The following is a 24,826-nucleotide window of genomic DNA, read 5'->3' as shown; positions in this document are numbered from 1 at the left end:
TCCATCAGACGGGGTCCTTGCCAATCAATTGTTTTTCCCGTACCGCCCCCCACTGCTAGAAAGTGATAAAAGTATACGAGGGGAATCAAAAATACCAAAGACCGTCTGTGGGTCACTGCCAAAGTCAAACACGCCTCTCTCCAGTTATGATCTCAGCCTGCGGTGTAAGCATCGGTTGTTTTTCGGAGAGGTCAGCACATAAGCCTTTTTTCCACAAAAGACATGGTAATATGTCGCAGTAACAAAAGCACAGGTGGAAATAATACAATGATTGACGACTGAACTCCGTGTTGCTGCTTTGGTTGCAGGGTCCTGTTGTGCCGGCTGGCTCACTGTTGCAGGCTCACTGGTGATGCTTGAATAGAATACAACCACAATCAATGTTCCTTCCCTGACTCAGAGTGGTCAAACACTGTGTAACTGACACAACTGGTACGTCTAAAGGCAGGCAAAGTAGTGGGTTTGCCTAAAAGATATACAATACTCATTTTGATATCATAGCATGAAACAAACGGGTGAAGTTAATGAAGTGATTAGAGGTGTAGAGGGATTCTTTTAGAGGAAGGACTCGGGTTATTGTGCCTGCTGTCACGGCTTACTGTAATGGAATATCGTTAATGTTATTAGTTACATCTCTGGCAAGCTCGTATGACGTCTCACCGAGCTTACGCCGTGTCAGCGCAGGAGGAGACGCATCAGCAGCACATTAGCAGAGCAGACACAAGGTGCGTTCAGGTACAGTAACCGAGCTTTGACAGCGTAAAAATACGCTCCGGGGCGCGTTTAAGTGCGTCTAGCGTTATTGAAAGTTACCCATTTCCTCCGTGAGGAATCTGCATTAAATATATTGAGCTTTTTGAATTTTTCATTACTTGGAAGTGAAAAACTGGTCATTACTTTAAACGTGTATGTCTTGTAGTAGTTGCTACATTGTTTGTTGCAGCATTTAAACATTTTTTTTTTGTCCAAGACAATAGATAAATTAACAAAACAATAAAAAACATGGTATTTATTGGTCCTTGAACTCCTCTTCACCCACAGTCTAATTTGTCTTGCTTGGTGACCTAATCATGTTTCTGCCAGTGTCAGCAGATAGTGGGATTAGACCGGGCCAATCGGTTCACTGAGTACGTCACTACCAAGGTGCAGATCACTGGATTAGCAATTGTCTCCCTCTCTCTCATCCGGCCTCTCTGTCTCTCATTGGAGCAATGGTCAAACTTAGAAGTATTGCACTGGCTTTGTCGTCCCCTGACTGTAGGCCTGCTCTCACCCAAATTGTTCCCTGCACTACACACACTCCCCCCCCCCCCCCCCCCCCCCCCCCTCTTTTCAAAGCGTGGCTTGTTATGGCTAGTCAGAACAATGGATCTTTGCTGTCACAGCTGAGGACAGGTTGAAGAGGATGCAAAGGGACGATCTGTTGGGGGATTGTGAGAACTGAATGACTTTACAGCAACAGGGAAAACGTCTTGATTTTAAATTCAGTTGGATTCGTGAAACACGCCCTAAAATCTGTTAAATCAACATGCTTTTGCTAATAAACACAACCGTGACTGGAACTGCTCTTTCGTGGGATTCTCTAAAATTCCTTCTCGACTGGCTCGGCTGTGGGACCAGAGGGTTCATCGTTGAGTTTTTGGAACATTCTCGAAGACTTGGAAAGCAGATGTGATTTTTTTTTTTTTTTATTGAGTTTTTTGGCTAGACTGTGTCTAGAAAATCCAGTTGGGTTGCATCCAGGTTTGCTGCAACATTGCTGACATTTTTTATTTTTGAAGTTATTCAGTGGACAACACCGAAAAATTAGCTACATCAGCTGGTATCACTTAACATCTCAGCACTGCACTATCAATGATAACTGCACCGCTTGAGTGGACTTCATCTCTCGCAGTTATTTGACCATAGCTTGTCAACCCTTTGCCCTCATGGCAGCTGAGCCGTGCCCTCTGTCTGGAGCAGAGAGAGCCGTGTGTAGACTGGTCCACTGTGGACCCAGACCTCAGGCTATGCTGAGGCCGTTGCACTTGGAGCTGCAGGTGTTTGTGGACAAAACACGAAGCAAGCAAAAACACAGGTACTGCTTGAACACTGCAAAAGGACCACGGTCATGTGGGGATTTGCAAGTGGGATAAGGTTTTGCAAACCAAATGAGAATGCACCTCTGAAACGAGTGGACGCTTTGAGTTTTCTACTAAAGCTGCAGATGGAACTACATATGGCACTCGGTATCTCTTTGCTATACTTTTTCAATGGTGCCATTCGTAAAACCGATTAGATTTGAGGATAATCCTCGCTTAACTCTTAAATTCTAGTACCGTATCTGGAATTTAGAGCTACGGCCAAATCGGCTGGCCTCTAGTTTATCCTGGATTATACAAAGAACCCGGGGTGTATACTTTCTGGATGAAACTCACTGACGAGGCCTTGTTCTGCATGTTGTGTGTGTGTGTGTGTGTGTGTGTGTGTGTGTGTGAGGAATGCGTGGTAGTACACACAGTACATGTCTTATGGTCCCACACACACTTTTTTGGCTTAATGCATCAATATTTTGGCACATGATTTTGTTTTCCTCTTGAAATTCCTCTCACATCATGCCTGCTTTCTGATTTATTTTGAACAAATTGTATATTTTTGTGCCCAGCATCTGACAACGAACAATATCAGTTCATGAGTTACTCTTAACATCTTTTCATAGAAAGAATTACTGAACACAACATTCAATGGGAGCAGTAATGAGTGAGAAGTGCAACACCTTTTTCAAGGTGCTCATCCCTCAAGCCTTGAACTCAGTTGCTAAGGCAACAGTCCATAGATTTGACTACAGACCTTGTTGTCATGGTGATACTGGCAATTTGTTCCTCACCCTGAGAAGACATCGCACCGCCACAATGATAAAGTGTCAATATCACGATACAACTCTTATTCGGTACGAGTCAGGAGAGAAAAACAAAAAAAGAACACGTTGTTCTATCGCTGATTGATCACGTTTTCTGTTTTTCCCTGTGTGTGTGTGTGTGTGTGTGTGTGTGTGTGTGTGTGTGTGTGTGTGCGCGCACACCATTAAGGATGGAGGCCTCTTGCTTGGAGTTGGCCTTGGAAGGAGAGCGGCTGTGCAAGGCGGGGGACTTTAAAGGGGGGACAGCGTTTTTTGAGGCAGCCGTGCAGGTCGGCACGGACGACCTGAAGACCCTCAGTGCCATCTACAGCCAGCTGGGCAACGCCTACTTCTACCTCAAAGAGTACGGCAAAGCCCTGGAGTACCACAAACACGACCTCACTTTGGCCAGGTGAGCATTGTTCACTTTAATAGCTGCTACCTACTGCATAGTATTAGTTACTGTATTTCCTTTTGCATATAATTGAATAAAAATGACTAATTTAGATGGTTTTATGTACCTTGTATTCATGTTTATCTATTTGATGTTAACTGCTCCATCGTTAAAACATTGGCTTTAATAGGGCCTTGATAATTGCCCTGTGGAGTGAGATATTATGTGTTTATTTACCCAGGCAATGCAAAATGTGCATGCTATTTGTTTTTTTAGCACCAACCTGCTTTACATTTATGAAGCGATACACATTTCGCATCATCAAGCCGGTTGAAAATCTGCAAAGTTTCCCTTTTTTAATTATTATTTGAGATGTATTTTCATCCAGTCAGATATTAAGTGTTTGAAACTTTGCCTGTAATTTGACTCTACATGATCAACAGAAAAACATCCGTATTTTGTTTTTACAAATCTCTCTCTCTCTCCCGTCTTGGAGAAAAGCCGGTATATGTTTATCCCAGCATTCAAAACCACATGAAACCCAGACAGAAAGTGAAGTTTATGAGGCACTGAATGCATATTTGGTGGCTTAAAGCACTTATCAGGCACTGAAATAGAGTGGACGGCTCTGTAGCCTGATTGCAATTCAATTAGGAAACTGATAATAGCAAAAGGATTTTGGCTAATAAAGAAAACTTTGAAGCTGTGTTATAGTTATTCACATCAGGAGTCGACTCATTCATGCATTCAGAGTTCTCTATAATGATTCTGCCATTTCATGTCCAGACCAGATGCTTAAAGAGTTTTAAGGATTTCAGTCTGTTGACATTGAGTTAGACAATGAAAAAGTGAGGGGACTTTCTAATAGCAACAGTCGACCATACCAGCTGGATATTTAGCTTTCCTGAGTAATGTGGTCCCCTGCAGTGAGTGCAGCTGTTTCTTCTTAGCAGGGAACTAATCAAAGACCTCAGGAGGATTCACTTAGTCACATTACAGTCTCACCAGGGCCACTGGGACCTGGACCTATAAGTAAGCAACCGATTGAAAATGTACTGTACAGCATCTCCTAATTAAATCTTTTTTACACAACCTTAATGGATGTTGTTTAGCTAAGTGATGTTTACATTAAACAAAAAAAACTGTAGCTCCCACCAGGGAATATCAAAAAATGTGTGTTTTTGTTCTTTCTCAGAACAATAGGAGACAGAATTGGAGAAGGAAAAGCCAGTGGCAACCTTGGTAACACATTGAAAGTGTTGGCGCGCTTTGATGAGGCTGTGGTGTGCTGTCAAAGACACCTGGATATTTCTCAAGAGCAGGGAGACAAGGTAACATGCATGCTCGTTTATTTCATTTATAAAGTCTCGTTAATGTACAAACATCACATTCAGTTTGTAATAATGTTGTCTAATGCTTAAGCACAAACAATCGTCTGGAATCAAAAAATAAATGAACAGAAAAATGACCCACAGTGACACGCGTCACTGTGGGTCTAGAGCTAGGTCTTTACCTTCTGGCTACGAGCGCCCCCCAATTGGGGGGCGCTCGGGCTCAGAGCACCTCAAAATCAAATGCGGAAAATAGAATGATTATTAGCCAGTAGTGTGGACACGGCCACTTTTTTTTTTGGATGAAATAGCAACGTGTGGACAACAACATCATATAAGTCACTTATTATAAACTCCAAAGACAACTATAGGCTACTCATATAAGTAAAACAATATCGTGGCATAAAAGCACCAAATCCGGGCCAGAAATCGGCGCTATGAGTACAGTCAATCAATGTTTGTACCCTCATGCTAACAGCTACCAAGTCATACAAAGCATGTAATAGCATTAGCACACGTGGCGGAACACGTAACTAACTTCTTTTTTACGATCCGTATAAACACTAAACAGTTGTGAGTGATCAAACGTACCTTCATGCTGAACTCCGCCGAAAAAAATCGTGGGTATGCGCCCAAGTTTTATGAAAAATATGGATAATAACGTCGGAGAATTTCCGTTCCAAAGCTGTAGTCATTGCTGCCAACTGCATACTGTTGACTTCCGACTTGTTTCCAGAATAAGAGCGGTCAAGGGGGCTTGGGCGAGTGGTCAGACTGCCTGCGACCGGAAATTTCCGCCGGGGTACACGCGTCATTTCTGGCAACTTTATTGCATGAAATCTTTTGACGATCACCACCAAACTTGGCATGGGTCTTCCTCAGACTGTGACGCGTCGAAGGAGGGGTTGTTTTTTGAAATCGACCGAGGATAGGCTGAGATCCAGCCACAGACACACACATGAAATGAGAAAATCCTACAGATGACAGCCAAAACTGGCTCTGATGATGTTATGAATATGAATATGATTCCTATTATCTGTATTTGGATGTAGTGAATCATATGAGTGATAAAGAAAGTGAAATATATAGTTATATAGTGTATAAAAGTACAATGTAAGAGCTGCAACAGCTGGTTCGAAAATGATGACCTCGCCTGACCCCTTTGTACTAAAACCTCTTATTATTCACTTTATTCCACTTTATTCCACTATAACCATTTTTTAATAACTACTGATCAGTTATGCTATGACTTGGGAAAGTTTTAGGGATCAAACTGCATTATTTCAATAACCTTTTATCAATGAAAGTGCATTTTTTCCAGGCGGAGCTGAATGTTTTCAATTTCAGCTGTGTAATCTCTTATTTTTCTATATTAACCAGTAACATATACAAAATATTTACACAATTCAACACATCTCACAAGTGTTACCAGTATTATAGCATCAAAATTATTAAAATAGACCTTGTAGTTTGGGTAGTGTCCTCAAAAGAGTAGGAGTATGCAATTTTCGAGCAGGGGGCTAAAAATAGGCCTAGTAGTTAAATTAAGCAGCCTTTCTCAGTTTGTCTGACCTTTCTCTTTCGTGTTGTGTCGTTTGTGTTGCGTTGTGTGATTTGCAGGTCGGAGAGGCCCGAGCACTGTATAACATCGGCAACGTGTTTCATGCGAAGGGCAAACAGCAGTTATGGGGCTGCAGCCAGGATCCAGGGGACCTGCCTCCGGATGTCAGAGACACTCTGCAAAGGGCTACCGGCTTTTATGAGTATGTTGAGTCGTGAACTCGTACACAGATGGTATAATACAGACAATCTAAATCACAGTGGGAGCCCAGACAAGTGAGCTTAACAGCATTACTTGGTGACAAAATGGATTTAAAACTCCACAATATTGATGGATTTAGAATATTTTGCTTTTCCAAAAAATACGTACGGAAATATCACTAATTTGATCCCTGCTTTGACTCACCTTTTGGCAGTTAATATCCCGAACATTATTCTTGAATGCATCTGTTCCTGCAGGGCACATCTTGATGTGTTTGTTCAATTTCACAATTCTTGTCCTGACTTGATTTCCTGAGATCTTGCTCACTTATATACACAGCATAACATTTACTTGAATTTGCCTCTATTCATTGTCCCATTTATTTTCACAACCCCCTCAGTCCCCGATGCCTAAAAGCAACCGCACAGAGAGCTGCCACTGCCAAACGTAATTCATGATAAGATGAGTCGGTATTCGACAGAAAGTTACTCGACATTGTTGCAGAAGATTTCTGGTTTTTTTCAGACCACAGAATTGACTCCATGCTCTGTGTTACAAATGCCTCATGGCAAACCCCAGGCTCATGTATGCCTCTCTGTTAAAAGCGGTTCCTTCAGGCCAATCTGCCTCATAGCCCAGTTTTGTGAAACACTACACACTGCTGTTCTTTTGACAAGATCTTCCCTCACAGCTGAAGAGCACTGCAGATTTGCTCAGATTTATCCTTGGGTTGCTCAGTCTTGGGTGGACAAAAGAGGGAATACATTCCAGAATAAATGATGGTAGTAAATAAGAGCAACAAATATAGTACACTTTATTTTGTGGATCGTGTGGAGGAGACACTATTAAAGCCATTTACCAACAAGGGAGCAGTTAACATCAAACAGAGAAACTGTCAAAGGTGAAAGAGAGGACTCATTCATGCTACATATTACAGGCTAAATATCATTTTTTTGTTTCATATGCAAAAAATAAAAACAGTAAGTGTTTATTGTGTTTCATAACTAATCATAATAAACATATACCATTGTTTACCAATATTTACAAGTATATTATAGACTTGTATTTTGATTGTGTAATGTTAACACAATGTAATTTCCATACTGCTACTAAATGGGTGTACTTTTGTCTCTAGGATGAACTTGTGTTTGGTCAAAGAACTCGGAGACCGAGCGGCTCAGGGGAGGGCCTATGGGAACCTGGGCAACACCCACTACCTGCTGGGAAACTTTGTCGAAGCTATCAAGTTCCACCGTCAGGTAATTCACGATGGTGACCAGCATCATGTTAATAACACCAGATAAGAGTTGTCGGCCTCGGTGTTGTGCAAGTACAGAGCAGTGACCTTGCTTTAGATCAGGTTTCCTGTGAACATAAACACATCTTCCTGTTTTATGGACAGCATGTTTGGTTGGCCTTGTCCAAACCATTAAGATGCACGACAAAATGTGGTTTGCTGGTGTTCTGGTGGCTTGTGCACATGCTGTGTGGCTATGACATCCTAGCCAGGGATCGTCCTCCCTGCAGCCACAGTTCCACACAGTAAATGTGCAGACTTTGGTGGTGATCGCGTTCACCCTCTTGTGCGTGCATCTGACGTGCAGCCCCAGAAGCAAACAAGTGGTTACTTCCCGGGTGAAGAAGCAGGCTACTGTGCATTTGCCTGCTGCAGAGAAAAGATCTTACCTAGTTTGCTTTGCACAGACCTCCATCTGACTAGAAATTGTACATGCAAAATAGCAGCCTCCAATGCACAGCCAGTTTGAGAGTGAAGGAGGTACTTACTTGTGTCATTGTATTGTACCTATTACCTTCTGAATTGGTACTAATAGCAGAGTTGTGGAGATTGCATGGGGTGGCAGTGAGTGAAAGGACAGAGGGACAGAGGCTAAAGACAATATGGTGTTTCATTGAAACCTGTTATTTTCCTGTAGGACGCTCGCGTGAGATGATCGCTCATGCTGGTCCTCGCTTCTCTTGCGAGTAAATAACACCGTGGTGAGCTTTCCAGTGGATCACGATCCACCTCACCCTGAAGCAACACAGTGTGCAGAGATTGATGACCTCTCATTGGAAAAAAAAAAAAAAAAATGGAGGAAATTGGTTTCTTGGAGAATCAGTCACAGGCATGGCTTCACGCTCCCCATGTTTTCTGCCACTCTTCATTGTAAACCACTTTTTTTTCCTCATGGGAGAAGCCGGCCTCTCATCTCTTCCCCATTACAAATCTATCATTGTGCCGTAGAGGAGAGCACACTTCCTTTAAAGGGATTCGGAGGAGCTGATTTGATGCACCACCACCACTGCTGCTGCAGCAGCACATCTTTTCATGGGATCGTGTGCCCAACAGAGCTTTCAACATGAACTTGTGTTATAGCCTCTGCTTGTGCATTGTGTAAAAAGAACATGGGGCAAAGTAAGGTGAAATGACTTGAGTAGTTTACAAATTAGCTGCTATAATTAAGAGGCATGTTTTAAGATGTTGTGCTAGTTTAGTTTGACTTGACCTCCCTGCTCTTGTCACTCACAGCGATTATCCATAGCCAAAGAATTTGGGGACAAAGCGGCAGAACGGCGAGCCTACAGTAACCTCGGCAATGCCCTGATATTCCTGGGCCAGTTCAACACAGCCACCGAATACTACAGGTGAGGAAAGAGGAGAGTCTGCCATCTAGTGGAGGGAAGGTGAAGTGAAGCAGTTTCAGCAAAAGTAAAAATGTGACTAAAGTACAAATTAAAAATGACAAAAAGAAGAAAACTCTTGAGACTATATTTTCATTCTATGTTACCTTCTAAATCTTCAGTGTTTCCTTCACTCAATTCATTCCTCTGTTTATTTGTCTATAGGAAAACTTTGCAGCTGTCCAGGCAGCTGAGGGACCAGGTGATGGAGGCTCAGGCCTGTTACAGTCTTGGAAACACCTACACTCTTTTGCAGCAGTACGAGAGGGCCATAGACTACCACCTGAAACACCTGTACATAGCCCAGGAGCTTACCGATAGGTAGACCGAGCCACACCTCTTATCTATGCATGCACACAGACGTGCATGAGCGAAGGACTAGTTATTTTTTAAACATTTGTCCGTGTGTTCATGTCTCATTAGAGTTGGTGAGGGCCGGGCCTGCTGGAGTCTAGGAAATGCATACGTGTCTCTACAGAACCACAAACAAGCTCTCCACTATGCCCGAAAGCATCTGGACATATCTCAAGAAGTGAGACTTGTTTTTTTATTTTTTTTTAGTGTTGTAATTATTTTGTCTTTGGTATATTGAGACTCCTTGCATTCAACCGAATTTGACTCATCTGGCTCCGTTTGTCTCTTTGTCCCTGCCTCTGAATTTCTTCCTCAGATTGGAGACAGAAATGGGGAACTGACAGCCAGACTGAATGTGGAGCAGCTGATGGAGGCTTTGGGGGTCAATGAGAGTGACCTTTCACCTTCCAGTTCAGAGTTTGAGATGCAAGGTAACACTACAAGTTATTTTTACCTTTTTATACGACATATAATAAGGTAAACGGTGAGCTTTAGAGGTGCTGGTAGGCAGGTTTTGTTACCTTCAAACAGAGTCGAGCTAGCTTTCCCCCCCCCCCCCCGTTTCCATTTCTTATGCTAAGCTAACTAGCTGCAGCTTCATATTTAACAGACAGACAAGATCTTAATCTCTTAAGTGTATTTCCCAAAAATGTTGAGCTTTTCCTTTTTAAACAAAAGTGCACACACGTACAAATTCACTGAGAGGGAGAGTCTGATTTAAGAGAATATACTCTCCATTGAATGTTAGAAATGGAATTATACTTGAAAACTCTTCTCATGAAAATGTCAGTTACAATAATTCTACATGCTCAGACAATGTGACGGGCAGAGAGGCAATGTCCATTTGGTTTTACACAGACCAGGCTAAATGTCCCAAATATGCAACTATACAGTATGTTTAGAAAGTTACTCTGTTTCCTTCGTCAAAGCGCACGAGAGCTTTGCTTGTATTTGTGTTTGTGTGTTTGAATGTGAGTGTAAAGGTCTAACTTGCACTCTGCAAACTGTGGTTCGGGGAAGCTGTCTTGAAGCATTACTTGCCCTCCCATCTCACAGAAATAGGAACAAAAAAATAATATCCTTCAAGCTCTACGACATTGTTTATATTAATCTATAAATTTGACTAAGGGTTGAGCAATAATTCATCACCTTAAAACTGCAGCTAGGAGACTCCAAAATCTATTCAGCAATAGTTTTTAGTTTCTGCACTTTTCACAACAACGTGTGTGCTTGAGCAAGCTAACCGGAATACCGCATGTGTACACAAGGTGGCCATTTAATGAACTGAGGCGAAATGTGAAACAAAGCAATGGGTGTGTACAGAGATTAAAATTCTTGACTTTGATTATTATAAATCCCCACCAGCTGATAAGGAGCATTTGATACATAGAAAATGAAGCGTGTCTTTCTCTGTAGTCAGCCTGGCTTTTGTGTTATGTTTGCTTTCATGAACCCTCTTCCGGGCAGAAGCTTACACCCATGTCCTACATTTCACTCCCCGGTGCGGAGCTGGCAAACAGACTCCCATTCAGATCGTTTGGTTGTCTACCTAAACCTCATACCCACACCGAACATCATGGGACCGATGCTGACCCGAGAATTGCTCGATTTAATTGTGTTTGAAGAATTCTTCAGTGGTAAAATGAGTTGTTTTAATGTTATTTAATAAGCTTTTTATTTTCTTATGTTTTTTCTTACTGTAGGAGCAAGACCCAAATTCACCAAGCGAAAGAGCATGGACAGTGTAGAGCTGTGGAAGTACTCGTCAGATAAGGTGAATATCTCCCTCACATTTCACTCCAGAGGGACATGTGCCTGTTAATGTGGCCCACGCACCTCTCCCCAAAGAATTACCAGTCCCGCTCTAACAATATGTTCCTTTACTGCAGAATGGAGACAACCAAGACTTGGAACGTATACCCACGAGATCCAAGAGTCAGCTGTCGCAGCCAGGCAAAAGAAAAGGCTACCCTGACAGTCAGTCCTCCGATGAAAGGCTGTGGTTGGACTCCCCCGTGGACACTGACGACATCACTGTGCAAGTCCCACCTCCAGTGCCAGTGAGTAGCTGCAGTTTATTCTATTCTTACTGTGACCCAGGTTTGCTCCTTAAGCGGTGCCAGATATAAGGACTGGTATATTGCATATTTACCATAAAATATAAAAGTGCTATCAATCTTCTAATGTCAAACAGATTTCTTTTAACATCTATTTTTGGCTTCAGCCCCCTGAAGTGTTTGATATGTTTCATATTAGCTTATTCTGAAAATGATTTTCTCATATTGTTTAATAATATGGAACTGAAGTATATTTGAAACTGATTATAAAATGCAAGTTTTGCACTTTCCGACAGCACACGTCACTGCACTCGTAACACAGTGTCAAGTTTCCAGAATTATTCAAATGAAATCACTTTTGAGACTTAAAGTTAAAAAGCCTGTGGATGGAGCAATGCAGATGTATTTTCCTTTTATTTTTTGCTGACAACAGAAAAAGAGACATTTTATTTCTAAGCAGCCCTCCAAAATGTGTGATAACAGGCCCTAGTTCAAATTTGTCCTAAATTGAAGCCTTTTAATTCAATCACTGAGAGCCCACCTGAGAAAAGATGGGTTTAGTTCTTCTCCTAGAAAGCATCAAGGGGACTGAAATGCTGACTGCTGAATTCACCAAACAACCTTTTTTCCCTTCTCGTCTGTTCATCCGCCTGTCCAAAAATGTCTTCAGGGCTTCTGCTTTAAAGAGAAAATTTGAGAAATTACAGGGATTAAATTAGGATCACTTCCCTTAATTCCCCCTGAGGTTCTACAGTGTTATGTTAGAAGTCAGATACAGTGTAAAAGGTGTCTTCTCATTAAATGCCAACAGCGCTCCATTTGCTGTGAACTAGATTCTTAATGAATATGCTGTTTCACAGCTGTTGTATCTCTACAATGCTGTGCCCCCACAGCACCTAATCGCGCCTTTCTTCTGTGACAATGCTAATTGTTGTAATCAGCAAGCTGACATCCTAGAAAAGAGTGAAAATTACTGGGATGCGTGATGGCGGCTCATCACAAAGGACTAGAAAGCTAAATGTCGGTAATCCTGGTGACTTTGAAGCACACCCTTTTTCAATCTTCTAAAGCCAGCTGTGTGTCTGTGAACACTCTTTCCTAAAGCTGGAATTTGTGATTTTTTTTTTTTAGGATGTATCCTGAGGAGCAGTTAAAAAACAAATAGTGCACCAACTTTTTGGAACCATCAAATGATTAGTTTCGTTATCAGAATGAAGTTCACATTCTGACCAAACATCAAACATTCTCAACACAAGATCAACCGACTCTCTCGGTGCGTAGCTTTCAAACGTGTCACATGGTCTTCATCAGCAGATCGAGGACTCATTTGTTTAAAGTTTTAAGTTAAGTTAGTTCCTTTCATCCTTCCTCTGTTATTAATTAAGATATTAACACAAAAGGTTAGAAAGCGCAATATTGATATATTCTAGTAAAAACTGCCTTTTGTCTTTTATTCTCCTACCCCCCCCCCCCGCCCTTTCACACACAACTTAATTTCCCTCCTACTCTCACACGTGTCCTACCTTTATCTCCTCTCATCCTCATCACATGTTTCCTTCTCCCTCGCTCTGCCCCTCTGGCCTACTTGATTAATTGGACATTACAGAGAGAGGGAAGTGAAGAGATCCACTCAGAGATCATGAGGGCAAGGACAGAAACTGCCATAAGTCACCGCTGATTGGTGTGCAAAGAGCAAGTAAATAACAATCCCGTGGGAGATTGTTTTTTTTATGTGCGTGTCAGAAGACATCCTTCGTTTTGAATGGCGTATTATAGAACTTATAGTTTTTCAAAAGAATTGAGTGCCGACATCGGTGGTTCTTGTCATTTGATGAGTTGATCGCTGCTGGCTGCCAATGTTGGCATGCAATTTACTCATGACTACCCCTGCACCCGTCTTTCCGCCCCCCCCCCCCCCCCCCTTTCTCCCCTCCTCCCATTTGTTCCCCCCCAGCTCACCCCTATGCTGATAATGTGACCTTGATCACAGAGCTGCTGCCCTCCCCACAGGGTCAACACCCCCCCCCTTGCTTCCCATAATGAGTTGTTTTCCCACAGTGGATGAACAGGATCGAAATGGCCTCCAGGAGAGAGAGAGGGAGGGAGGGAGGGAGGGAGAGAGAGAGAGAGGGAAAGAGAGGGAGACAAATTGGATGGTTGAGATTAAAGGAAGGCTGGAACAGAGGGATACAACAGGAGAGGAACTGTTGAGGGAGGTAGTCTAGTACAGCAAGGGAGCAGAGAGAGAGTGAAGTGGTGGGTGAAAGTAGAGGAGACAGAGGTGTGAGTCAGGCGTGAGGACAGAGCGAGAGAGAAAGAGCTCAGAGAGGAATAAGAGAGAGAGAGAGAGAGCGAGAGACAAAGCAACAGTGCTGCCGGTAAGATATTTCATTTATGTTTTACAGCTTGAACAACATAACGGTGTAAAGGAGACCCGAGGTTATTCACTTTCTTTTCCTTTAGATCTTTGGCACATGTGACTGTGTATGTATTTGTGTATGAATATGTATTTGACCCTACTTTAAGGTAAGTTAAAGCTCAGTTTAGTTTGAAGCATAGTTTGATTTCCAATAGAAAAAGAGTTAAAGGGGGGGAGCATATTGCTAGAATAGAGGTGAGGGAAATCAGCTGACGCTGACCTACTTCACATCTCGCTGTAAGGCAAAGTGATTTTAACTTCATCCACTAGTTGTGTTAGAGATGTCACGTTTTTCTACCTCGTGGTATATGGTTGAACTTGTAAATGGCGAATGTTAACGGGGGCAGTTTGTTAAGACGGAAGAAAGAAGTGTAGCCAAAAAGCTTTTATAATAGAGACACTGTTCTCCTTCTGTGACGCTCACTCTTACCTCGTCCCCCGGTAACCGGCTGGTGATCACAAACTTGATTGTTGTTCATGTTTACTAAAGTGTGTGTTGTCTTGTCAAGTATGAGTAGTTAAAATGAGTCCTAAATCCAGCGTTAGTTTAGTTAATCAACGTTTAGCCAGTTTAAGAAAATACATCATTAATTGCAGAATGATGTGATGCTGTATCGATGATATCCTGCTGTGAACTGACCTGCATAATGTAGTTTAATATTTTATTGGTCTTCAGTAATGACTACTTTGAGTCTTGCATACTTTTAAAATGATATTTATCATATGAATATAGTAACTCTTCAGTGGATGACTTTTGATGCTTTAATAATGTGCCTTTTATCTCACAATTTCAGCAGCTTTATTCCAATGATTCATTCTAAAGTTTTGCTCACAATCGAGATGCATGTTGTTGAAATGGTTAAGAAAAAAACCTTTTTCACTAAGTTAGAATTATTGATCTGGTTAGCTTTGCTGGGTGTCTGTTTGCTCTTGGTGTTTCAGATGTGACGGGTTTTACTCTTCGGGTTTATCCACATCTTCAGTGAACCTCTTCTTGGAACTGTCCCCGGGCATTTCTAAGTAGAGCCCTTTAAATCCTGAGAAATTCAGCCTATTATTGTACTTTTAGTTTATTTACTTTTGAAACACAGAGGAAAGGTTGGTTTTTTTATTATATTGTTTTTGCTTTTTCTGAAAATTTAAATTAAATTGTTGGCAGTTTAATATTTTTCAGTTGGTCAGCAGCTTATTCTTTATTTTTTATTTTGTCCCAGAATATTTTAGTCGTGCTGGTTAAACAGAACACATTCCACATCTGCTTTGCTGCCTCTGCGTATGCGTACTCTGACACTGGATCAGCATCATTGGGTGTGATGTGAGAGAGCACCTCTCGGTGTTAAAGCAGCACCGTCAGAGGCTAGTTGTGAGGATGTAACAGCATCAACAGCATTCAGTCAGTCAGTGATTGAATTATCGATCGGCTGATCATTGATTGGAGCTAAATGCTCATTTCCAGCCCTGCCAAGTTGCATTTAGTTGGTAACAATTGCACCGCTTAAGTGTGAAAGTTTAAACTAATACAAACTTTTTGATTTACTTTTCTCTTGTTAGATCAATAAACTAAATAAACCAAAAATATAACAAAAAAACAGTACAACTATCACAACGTGATCTTGCAGATCTGCAGATCATATTTCTTGTATATAGGAGTGGTTCAACATAATTATGTAGTCCAGTAAGATCTAGCTCTGAAGCGTGGCAGAATCTCTCCTGTAATATCCATATTCAGTCTTGTGCTGACCAACGACGAGTGTTTTACCAACTTGTCATTCTTCTTGCAGAAGCTGGGCCGTGACCCGTCCGATGAAGACTGCTTCTTTGACCTCCTCAGCAAGTTCCAGAGCAGCCGCATGGACGACCAGCGCTGCCATCTTGATGAGCCAGAGAACGGAGACAACGGAGAAGGCGCCGCGAACTCCGTGCCGTCCCTGAACGAAATAATAGGTTGGTTGAGAACAACATTCCCATACCTGTTTGGTCCTTTTTTATTGGCTATTTTAAGGACACATGAACTCCTTTTTGATAACTGGACTCCTCTGTATTCTCCTAGATCCTGCAGTCAGCACTTCCCCCCAGACGGAGGAGCTGTTTGATTTGATTGCTAGCTCCCAGAGCCGCCGTCTAGATGACCAGCGGGTTAATGTTGGGAACCTTCCGGGACTGAGGATCACTCATAACAATCTGGGACACCTGGTGGGCGAGGGAGATCATCAAGAACCCAGCGATGACTTCTTCAACATGCTTATCAAGTGCCAGGTGAGGCCACAACTTAAATGACAAAAGTCAAGGGTTCACTCCTCTTTGATTCCTAATTCTCAGTCTTATAATTGAGATTGTCGTACAAGGAGTATGCCGCAATCTCGGTCACATTTGCTTCTACACTCTAAATGTATCTGTCTCTCTGTCTGTAGTCCTCTAGGATTGATGATCAGCGGTGCTCCCCACCAGAAGCTGGCCCCCACGCCCCCACAGTGCCTGACGAAGACTTCTTCAGTCTAATCCAGAGGGTGCAGGCCAAGCGCATGGACGAGCAGCGCGTCCACTTGCCCTCGGACGACCAGGACGACCCTCCGTCCCCTGATCCCGAGCCGCCTGGTGGTTTTTCCAGCTAGGACTTGGTGAATAATGCTGCATAATTTCATGTCAAAAGAAAATACAAGCGGAGGAAATGGAAAGAGGGACGAGCCAACATTTTAAGGAAAGGCACCGAAGGGTGAACTAACAAGATTTTTAATAACAAGACAAATTCCATGTGCAATAGGTGGTGGCCTGTCAAATGTTGCTCAATGTGTTGTGTTCTAAATGTGCGTTAATATAAGGGGAAAACAAGTAGAACTCAAGCTCGATGGTGTAAGAAGGAAATACATTTGGGATAACATGAGACAAACATGAACTAATGTACTCGATCTAATGCCTTAATCAGACTCAAGATTGTATTCCCTGCTGTCAGATGTGTTCTGTAGAGGCACATGATGGGCATACAGTGTAATATGGACGAGTAATGAGCAGAGCTACAGCACGAGTCGTGGGAATCACAAAGATATGATGATAGTAACTGTGTTGATGAAACATCAGAGAAATGACAGATTTGCACAGAAAATCTTAACCAGTTTTATAAAGATATGAAATATAATGTGTATACCAAGTGTCTTTATCAAACAAGTTGAACTCTGATCAATAGTGCTTTATCATTCACTGCTTGTGGTTCCCGCTGCTCATAGACAACTGGTGTTATTTGTGCAGTAACAGTATTAGGACTCATCATCATCCAGTGAAACTGCTTTGATCAGTTTAAACTTTCCACTGATTGATAATCACGCTTCATATGATTCCTTTTTAAATAGACAGACTGAGTGAAATATGACTTCCCACATAAATGTTATTTATGTGCGTTTGTGCGAGGATTCAAGCTCCGGCTATGTGTTTCTGCTTAGCTTTGAAAGTAATGCAATCTGCTGCCCACAACGTTCTCAACATCTGATAACAGACTACTGCTTACTGCCATTATTAGCATCACTTAGCATATAGATATAGAAGCAGATGGATGTGTCATATTGTGACAAATCTAATACCGTAAACAATATTGAAGCACTACTTCTAGTGTGCTGCCTCCCTGTGGTCAGAGCCCTGTATTACCTCTGTGAAATACAGAGTACTATTTGGGGTGAAAGGCATTCCCTACATCTTGAATATTTGTAGGACGACATTATAATAATATTATTGCCACACAGTACAAGTATGATGATTCTGAAAACATTCCTCTGGTTTCAGTAACAGTGTTTTTGCCAACTTGCCAATCATCTCATAAAGGTCACAGTGTATCGTTTCAGTTCAGTTTCTATATATTCTTTGCCATACCAGTTCCCAAATCAGCAGGAGAGGTACAAACTGCAGAAAGTACATTTTAATCGGCTAAGAGTTTGAAACTTTTTGCTGTGAAGAGCATCTGTATAATGTTACTGTGCAGAAAGAAGTGGACCTTGCCTCTGGGCTTGGTTTTTATTCTTAAGTAGTGCATACCTCAATTTTTGTGCCTCAAAGCTCCTGAACTGAGATGTTGAGTTCTGAACCAGGATGGATCATGTTCCAGGGTCTCAGTGGTTGTGTTTGATTCATCTAACTTTCATAAAGAACACATTGGGAGCTAAAGTAAATATTTTCGTTTTTTTTTTTTTGGGAATTAACAAAAGTACTTTGTACGCTTCTATTTGTCTTTGCCATAATTTGTACATGTAAATATATTTTGTATTTATGTTCCATATGAGGACATGAATATGTCCCCTCATGCTTTTAATAAAATGTTTCAGATGTTTATTTGGGTTCTATTTTTTTTTGTTTTTTGGCACAATTATGAATAGTGTCATTACAGTATCGGTACACATCAACTCATAAGGAAATTGACATGAGCAACACTGACCTCTATAGCACAGAGATATCATCACATTCACTACGTTGGAAAATAAAGGGATTGCCCCAACCTCTAATCCTTAGAACAAAGCACGAGAGGCTGACCAAACCTGTTGGTTTACTTCCAGTGTGGTTGCGTCACTGTGATTCAGTCATTTATTAAAAGGCAAAGATGTGTATTCAGCACTTTTCATTGTTATATTGACACTTTTCTTTTTTCTGTCCCTTATATTAAGTCATGTCTAATTTATCTCAATTCTCTCAAATCACAGTCACTAATGAATAATTACTGTATTATGACAACAAAAACCATGCCATGACATATTTCCCCTTTCCAATATTTTGCTGGGTTTGAATAATAAGTGTTGCATGAAATGTTAAATATAAAACAATGTGCACAAAATTACCTGAACTAATGACTTGCGGTGGTGCATTCTGCCACAACCCTTCTTTTTTTTGTTTTTCTCTCATGCCTCCTTGTCCATCCTGTCTCTGCCTCCCTTCCTCTTTCACATCCATGCTCTCACTCTCCTTATGTTTGTGCTTCCTCCTTCTTACCCAGAATGCAACGCCGGCTGAGCAGGCTCAGCAGAGCTATAAAAAGGCATAGCAAGGGGGAGGGAGGGCTGCCGTGCAGTAGGAACTGTGCAGACACACACACACACATACACACTGGGATCCAGGGACGGCAGCCCCTTTGCACTGGGATCTAGAGCCACAGCGCGAAAAGAGAGGTCAGTACAGAGGACAAAGGCTCTATAGAAGAAGCATGAAATGACAGAGAGTGGGTCTGACTGTCAGAGGGAGTGTCAAATAGAGAGATGTCAGAGAGAAAGAATGTGGGCAGGTCGGTTTGACGGGATGCAAAGTGAGACTAACAGACTGTAATGGTAAACTGTCATCTGGTTTCTCGGGAATCTTTGGTGAGCCAATGCTGTTTAAAATGGTTGACATTGTCAGAAGATCAGACATTTCTGCATAGAGCAAAGGCACGAAGCTCTACAGAGATGACACTCAATGCATGACATAATTATTTTGCAGAAACAAATGTGTAATACCATCATTGATTCTTCATTTGTTTTTCCTCCAGACATTCAATTTGCATATGGTTTGCCTTCTCTCCAATAACATGTCAACATTATCCTCCACCTACACCCATTAAAGGCTGTTTTCATGCAGCTAGCCTTTTAATTCCACTGCCAATGTTCTAGCCCCAGTAACAGTCATTAACAACTGATTAGGGGCTGAGTACTATTGATTCTTGTCAGTAGATGGCACACATTTAAGTGAACCAAAGCTTGCCATTTGGAACACAAACACATCCACAGCTAACGCAGACATTATCTCGCTCCATCCTTTCACAAACATAATGGAATATCTCCCATTGCACTGACGTCAAAGGGTCCCCTGTTCTCCCTTAAAGGAACAGTACGCTCTATTAATTTGCAGAGTGCCTTGGTTACGGTACACAGAGAGAATGCAATGCACTAATAGATCATGTGCTCAGTACTTTGTTTTCACTCCTGTTGCTTATACGGGCAGTCAGTGAAAGCTTCATCCCCATGTGCTTTTTGAGAATGGTTGACACGCTATCCCTTAACAGCTGAGTGAGGGTGGGACGGGTGACCCATATTGGGTTGGGGGTTGTGGTGAGTCCAGGATCTCTACATACAAAAATCACATGTTCAAATGTCTCTCCATGTATCAGGTGTCATTCTGTATTAACAGCGCACTTGTCACATGATACCACATTATTTATGCAGTAAGAGATTTATAAATGTCAAGGGAAACAATATGGATCTAATCCTACAGCACATTCATAGGCTTTGGCCACAAATTGATGAAGTCCAGTTCAAACATCTTGCCACATCGATCTCCATTACTAATACTGATCCAGTACGGCATTCTGTTGGGATGTGTATTAGCACTAATGCGCTCAAGCAAATCCATGTAAAGTTTCGTTGCATGGTAGATTTCCGTTCCACAATTTCATGCAGTGCAATTCCCACACACGCACACACCGAGAGCCATGCAATCTTGTTTGCACCCTATTAGAACCAGAACATCTATCACATGCCAAAGAAGCAGGGGACCCTCAAGATGGCACCATAATAGGCCAGGGAGGGATTCCTAAACTGGCTCTGTGCTGACTCAGATACCAGCCTTGAAGTGACCTTTACACGGACGACAGGGTTAAAGGCCGATGACATTAAACTGGACACCTGAGAAGCAGCAGCACCTGTGCTGAGGAGTGTTGCATGTGAGCATCAGAGAACAAGCTGGTAGCATTTGGTGTGTTACTCTGCTAAATTATAGCTTAAAGTTGAGCCAGGAAACGTGCATCAGCACTGAAATAATCTATCATTTGGACCAAGTACAGTGTAATATAACTATATTCTTCCACTGCTGCAGTCTAGCTGCAATGAAATAACACACCTTTCTGATACCGTACTGTCCTTAAAGCTTGTTTGTCAACCTGGCTTGTGACAGATTTGATTAAATAGCAGGCATGTGGCAGTGAGCAAACAGCCACATTGTCACCAGGTCAAATTAATTTGTATTTCTTATAAAGTAGGGCAAAGAAAAATATGCAGGGTGTAGAAATACCCACCAAGACTGAGAGAATAAGTCTAAAATCCCACGATAATACTCAAAATGTTTAATACCGCACCTATAAAGAGATCTGTAATTATAACTGTGTGCAGTATGTTCTTTCTTCCCTGCTGACCATACCAAGATACTCATATCCAAGCGGGACCATGTAATCTAAGAAGTCAGTCCTTTACCCCAACTGTCACAAATCTGGTTTCACAAAACCCAGACCAGCAACTGCTCAGGTTACTTCATGAACGTACTGCGCATGTGTGGAAGATTTAAGTAACCCAGTTGGCAAAACTGGAATGTGTACGGAAAGGTGAATATCCCTGTAACATAACAATAAGATACAGATAATTTACATTGACTTTATGTCTCCAAATTAATTCCAAATGTCAGACGGAAGTAGCTGTATTGAAGATAACAAATGTATTTAGAATACATGCAAAATTGAGAGCAAGGCATCAACAAATGTGACCTATAGACCGTCTCGATGGTCAGCGCAGACAGAGGCAACACTTGGTGCTTATTTTGGCACATAGGCACCACCTGTTGAGCCAAATCTTAAAGTTATTTAAAGTTGGTTCTTTCAAACACACTCGTTATCAACCCCGGGGCACATGACACAGGCAAGCATTTGGAGAAGGTATCTATTTACACATGCCAGCAGCGATGACTCCTCCTTCCTTATCTTTAAGTCAGCTAGAAGAGAAGTGTAAACAGGAAACCACGCGGTCTTTTTTTAGATATATTCAGTACTGTTAACACAGAATTAATCAGCATTTCCTGTCTCAATCAACTAGCACTAGACTAGAGCCTTTTGTCAGTGGTGAGACACATTGAAAAAGCCACCTTACTCACGGCTCCAATTCTGCAAATGACAAAAACACAATCAACAAAGTGTCCCTTGCCTTTTCTGACCTTGTGACAAAGACACCGAGCTTTTCACAAGATACAGAATGTTAGTTCATCCGTTCAGCAATGGACTCTCTGAATAAAGTGTAACTGCCTTTAAAAAAGATCTGCTGCTGTGAACTTATTTGCTCTTCTTTGTCCTTTTCTGTCTTTTAGTTGAAGGAAAATACTCATCTAACGCAACACAATGGCAGGTAATTAATATATCATGCAGGAGATTGATTGATGATGATTAATGATGCACTGAGTTAAAATATAGCAGAGGCAGACTTGTTGTGTTCTCTTAAACTCTACTGCCCTCTTATGGTGGTTGTTGAGATTACAGTGGAGGTCTTGCATTTTAAATTTTAAATTTTATGAAAACTGCACTTAGACATGATATTCCTTTAAAAAAAAAACATTGTTATGATAATGCATTTAATTCATAAATTGTAATTATAATTATATAACAATATAGCTGGACACATTATTATACTATATAGTTAAGAACATATCAAAAGTTTGTGGTTTCTTTTCATTTTTTGCACTTGTTTAATTTATAACTCATACTTTCCCTGTTCCCTGTGAACAGTTGTACCCGATTAACTAAAACAATCAGGGGACAACAGTTGCCATAGACACACTGTTTGAGTAATTGCACAAACCTACACAAGCTAGCACAGTCATAACAGGCTAGTGGAGTGGGCAACACTGTGTTGAAACTCAAAATGGGAAGTATATGTACTACTGATGATTCAACTGAAGGCCTTTCCTCCACATTTGACTGTCGAGATGGTACAAAAATCTTTTACTCGTGAATTTTCTTTGTCTATTTTTTGTTGTTGTTGTTGTTGCCATTATCACATGTACGGACTCATAATTTTTGTTTGTGCTCATTTCAGACAAAATTAAAGATGCTAAGATCATCTTTGTTGTGGGTGAGTACATTAAGGCGGCATTTCTGTCTAATTTAGCAACAAAACACATTTAAATACTGCTAAAAAACAACATTCTCCCTTGTGCTATACCAATGCTTTTTGTCCGTCTTCTTCAGGTGGGCCTGGCTCTGGAAAGGGCACCCAGTGTGAGAAGGTAGTCGCAAAGTATGGCTACACCCACCTGTCATCTGGGGATCTGCTCCGCGCTGAGGTGTCTTCTGGCTCTGAGAGGGGCAAGCAGCTCCAGGCCATCATGAAGAAGGGAGAGCTGGTGCCCCTGGTAAGAGATACGATCTAATGCGACACGCCTGCATTACCTTCACAAAGTTTATAATGTTCAGTTCTGTTGAAACTGTGTTCGAGAAGTGATTAGTCAACCTGATTTATGATAATTTTGGAGGATGTGGTTTGTGGTGCTGTTTAACTGCATTATAGAGGTGCTTTTGTTATTTAGCCTACCCCCATTGATATTAATGGGGAGACAGAATCTGTCAGCATAATAAACTAGCAACTGAGTGTATTTTCTATCAGAAGAGCCATATTATTCCGAAGGTCGATCATAATGCCTTGGGTCTGTTTTCAGGACACGGTCTTGGAAATGATTAAGGACGCCATGATCGCCAAGGCTGATGTGTCCAAGGGCTACCTTATTGATGGCTACCCCCGTGAAGTGAAGCAGGGCGAGGAGTTTGAGAAGAAGGTAGGTGCCTATAGCAGAGGGCATGAGGCTTTGTTCTATAATTCATCCCTGCAGAACAAAGGAAAACATTGAACGAGCAAACTATCTTTGATCCCAGATCGGCAAACCCTGCCTGCTGCTGTACGTTGACGCAAAAGGAGAGACCATGGTGAAGAGGCTCATGAAGCGCGGTGAGACCAGCGGCCGCTCTGATGACAATGAGGAGACCATCAAGAAGCGCCTGGACCTGTATTACAAAGCAACTGAGCCGGTCATCACCTTCTACGAGAGCCGCGGCATCGTCAGGAAGGTGCCTATGCCTGCTACTGTGTGATAGCAAACAATTTGAATTCAATGTGAGATGTTTGTAAAATCTAACATGTATTTTATTGATCCTAGGTTGACTCTGAGCTCCCAGTGGATGAGGTCTTCAGCCAAGTCGCCAAAGCTATTGATGCACTGTAGTAAAACAACATAGATGAGCTGTGTCTGGTTGTTGTTTTATTTTTTTTAATTTCATCAGTATAAATTTAACAAACACATAACATGAACAACAACTAATTTAATACCCTAACCACTCTTCTTGGTCGTTAAAGATCAAAGATGCCTTAATAAGCCGGCTCCTACTCTAGCAGTAGGAATCTACAAATTCTAGGAATGAATCTGCTTAAAGCGGCATTGGAAAATCCATTTGTGTCTTTCTTTAAGTATCGATTCTGTTCTGTGCTAAACTCGTATGTGGATGTATCCAAGTGACATCTCAAAGGGTACTACTGTATACAGGAGGTGTGGACCATCTCCTAACCTTTAAGGCACCATGCTCACGCTCTGGGGCAAACCTGCACTTTACACAATCTTGTTTCCCACTTTAACCCTACCATATAGAATCCGGAGTTTATGGGAAAGTATTAGAGTCCTTTATGATTGTGCCATTCAACAATAGCAGAGATCACCCACTGTGGGCAAACTGTATACATGTACATTCACAGAACTGTCAAATTACTTTTCTCAACCACCATTGACATCATACATTATTTTCTATTAATCCATTTATAACTATTTAAAGCACAGAAATCTATATATTTTTTTCCATCAAGATGCACACATGTAACATGCTGGTGTATAAAGTGGTATATGTGAAAAAGAAGAAAAAATAAAATTAAAGTATATGGGAACGCAATGATATTTGAATTAATTTATTAGCTGCAACCGTGTTTGTAAAAGATGGAATTTCCAATGACATGCAATCTATATTTTTGCACTGTTTGGATGTAGGCAGACTGAAAGTGTGAGTAATCCTGGACAAACACGTACACAAACAGACGTCATGGCTGAAAAGGAGAAAAGCGTTGCTATTTAGACAACATGGTCAAGGTGCTGCAGAATGTAGACACAACAGGATGCCGGACACGCTGCTACATCCACAGTTCACTCCT

At 41.6% G+C, this 24,826-nt stretch overlaps 2 protein-coding genes across 2 annotated transcripts; both read left to right on the top strand.

Annotated features, from left to right (window-relative positions):
* The first annotated feature begins 3,069 nt into the window (after positions 1–3,069).
* On the top strand, positions 3,070–18,191 carry gpsm1b (G protein signaling modulator 1b). Its single transcript, XM_076086870.1, has 13 exons — positions 3,070–3,290; positions 4,468–4,603; positions 6,224–6,366; positions 7,501–7,624; positions 8,896–9,011; positions 9,213–9,368; positions 9,471–9,579; positions 9,718–9,832; positions 11,105–11,175; positions 11,291–11,461; positions 15,659–15,821; positions 15,928–16,133; positions 16,289–18,191. Exons 1-13 carry the CDS (start codon positions 3,070–3,072, stop codon positions 16,487–16,489), a joined length of 1,932 nt encoding a protein of 643 aa, XP_075942985.1. The 3' UTR covers positions 16,490–18,191.
* A 688-nt stretch (positions 18,192–18,879) lies between these two features.
* ak1 (adenylate kinase 1) lies at positions 18,880–24,570 on the top strand. Its single transcript, XM_076086860.1, has 7 exons — positions 18,880–19,018; positions 21,951–21,988; positions 22,676–22,711; positions 22,828–22,991; positions 23,295–23,411; positions 23,509–23,700; positions 23,790–24,570. Exons 2-7 carry the CDS (start codon positions 21,982–21,984, stop codon positions 23,853–23,855), a joined length of 582 nt encoding a protein of 193 aa, XP_075942975.1. The 5' UTR covers positions 18,880–19,018; positions 21,951–21,981; the 3' UTR covers positions 23,856–24,570.
* The last annotated feature ends 256 nt before the right edge of the window (positions 24,571–24,826 follow it).

This window comes from Anarhichas minor, unplaced genomic scaffold (genome assembly GCF_050575085.1).
Source record: "Anarhichas minor isolate MPS153535 unplaced genomic scaffold, ASM5057508v1 ptg000002l, whole genome shotgun sequence".
Lineage (NCBI taxonomy): Eukaryota > Metazoa > Chordata > Actinopteri > Perciformes > Anarhichadidae > Anarhichas > Anarhichas minor.
This window is presented reverse-complemented; position numbering and strand designations above follow the sequence as displayed.

What these genes read in the sequence shown, in the direction of transcription:
- ak1 (XM_076086860.1), top strand. An exon ending in AGGGAGAGCTGGTGCCCCTG is followed by an intron (nt 22,992 to 23,294) that starts GTAAGAGATACG and finishes GTCTGTTTTCAG; the next exon opens with GACACGGTCTTGGAAATGAT. An exon ending in GCGAGGAGTTTGAGAAGAAG is followed by an intron (nt 23,412 to 23,508) that starts GTAGGTGCCTAT and finishes CTTTGATCCCAG; the next exon opens with ATCGGCAAACCCTGCCTGCT.
- gpsm1b (XM_076086870.1), top strand. Translation starts at nt 3,070, where the DNA reads ATGGAGGCCTCTTGCTTGGAGTTGGCCTTGGAAGGAGAGCGGCTGTGC. An exon ending in CTCAAGAGCAGGGAGACAAG is followed by an intron (nt 4,604 to 6,223) that starts GTAACATGCATG and finishes TGTGATTTGCAG; the next exon opens with GTCGGAGAGGCCCGAGCACT. An exon ending in ACAGCCACCGAATACTACAG is followed by an intron (nt 9,012 to 9,212) that starts GTGAGGAAAGAG and finishes ATTTGTCTATAG; the next exon opens with GAAAACTTTGCAGCTGTCCA.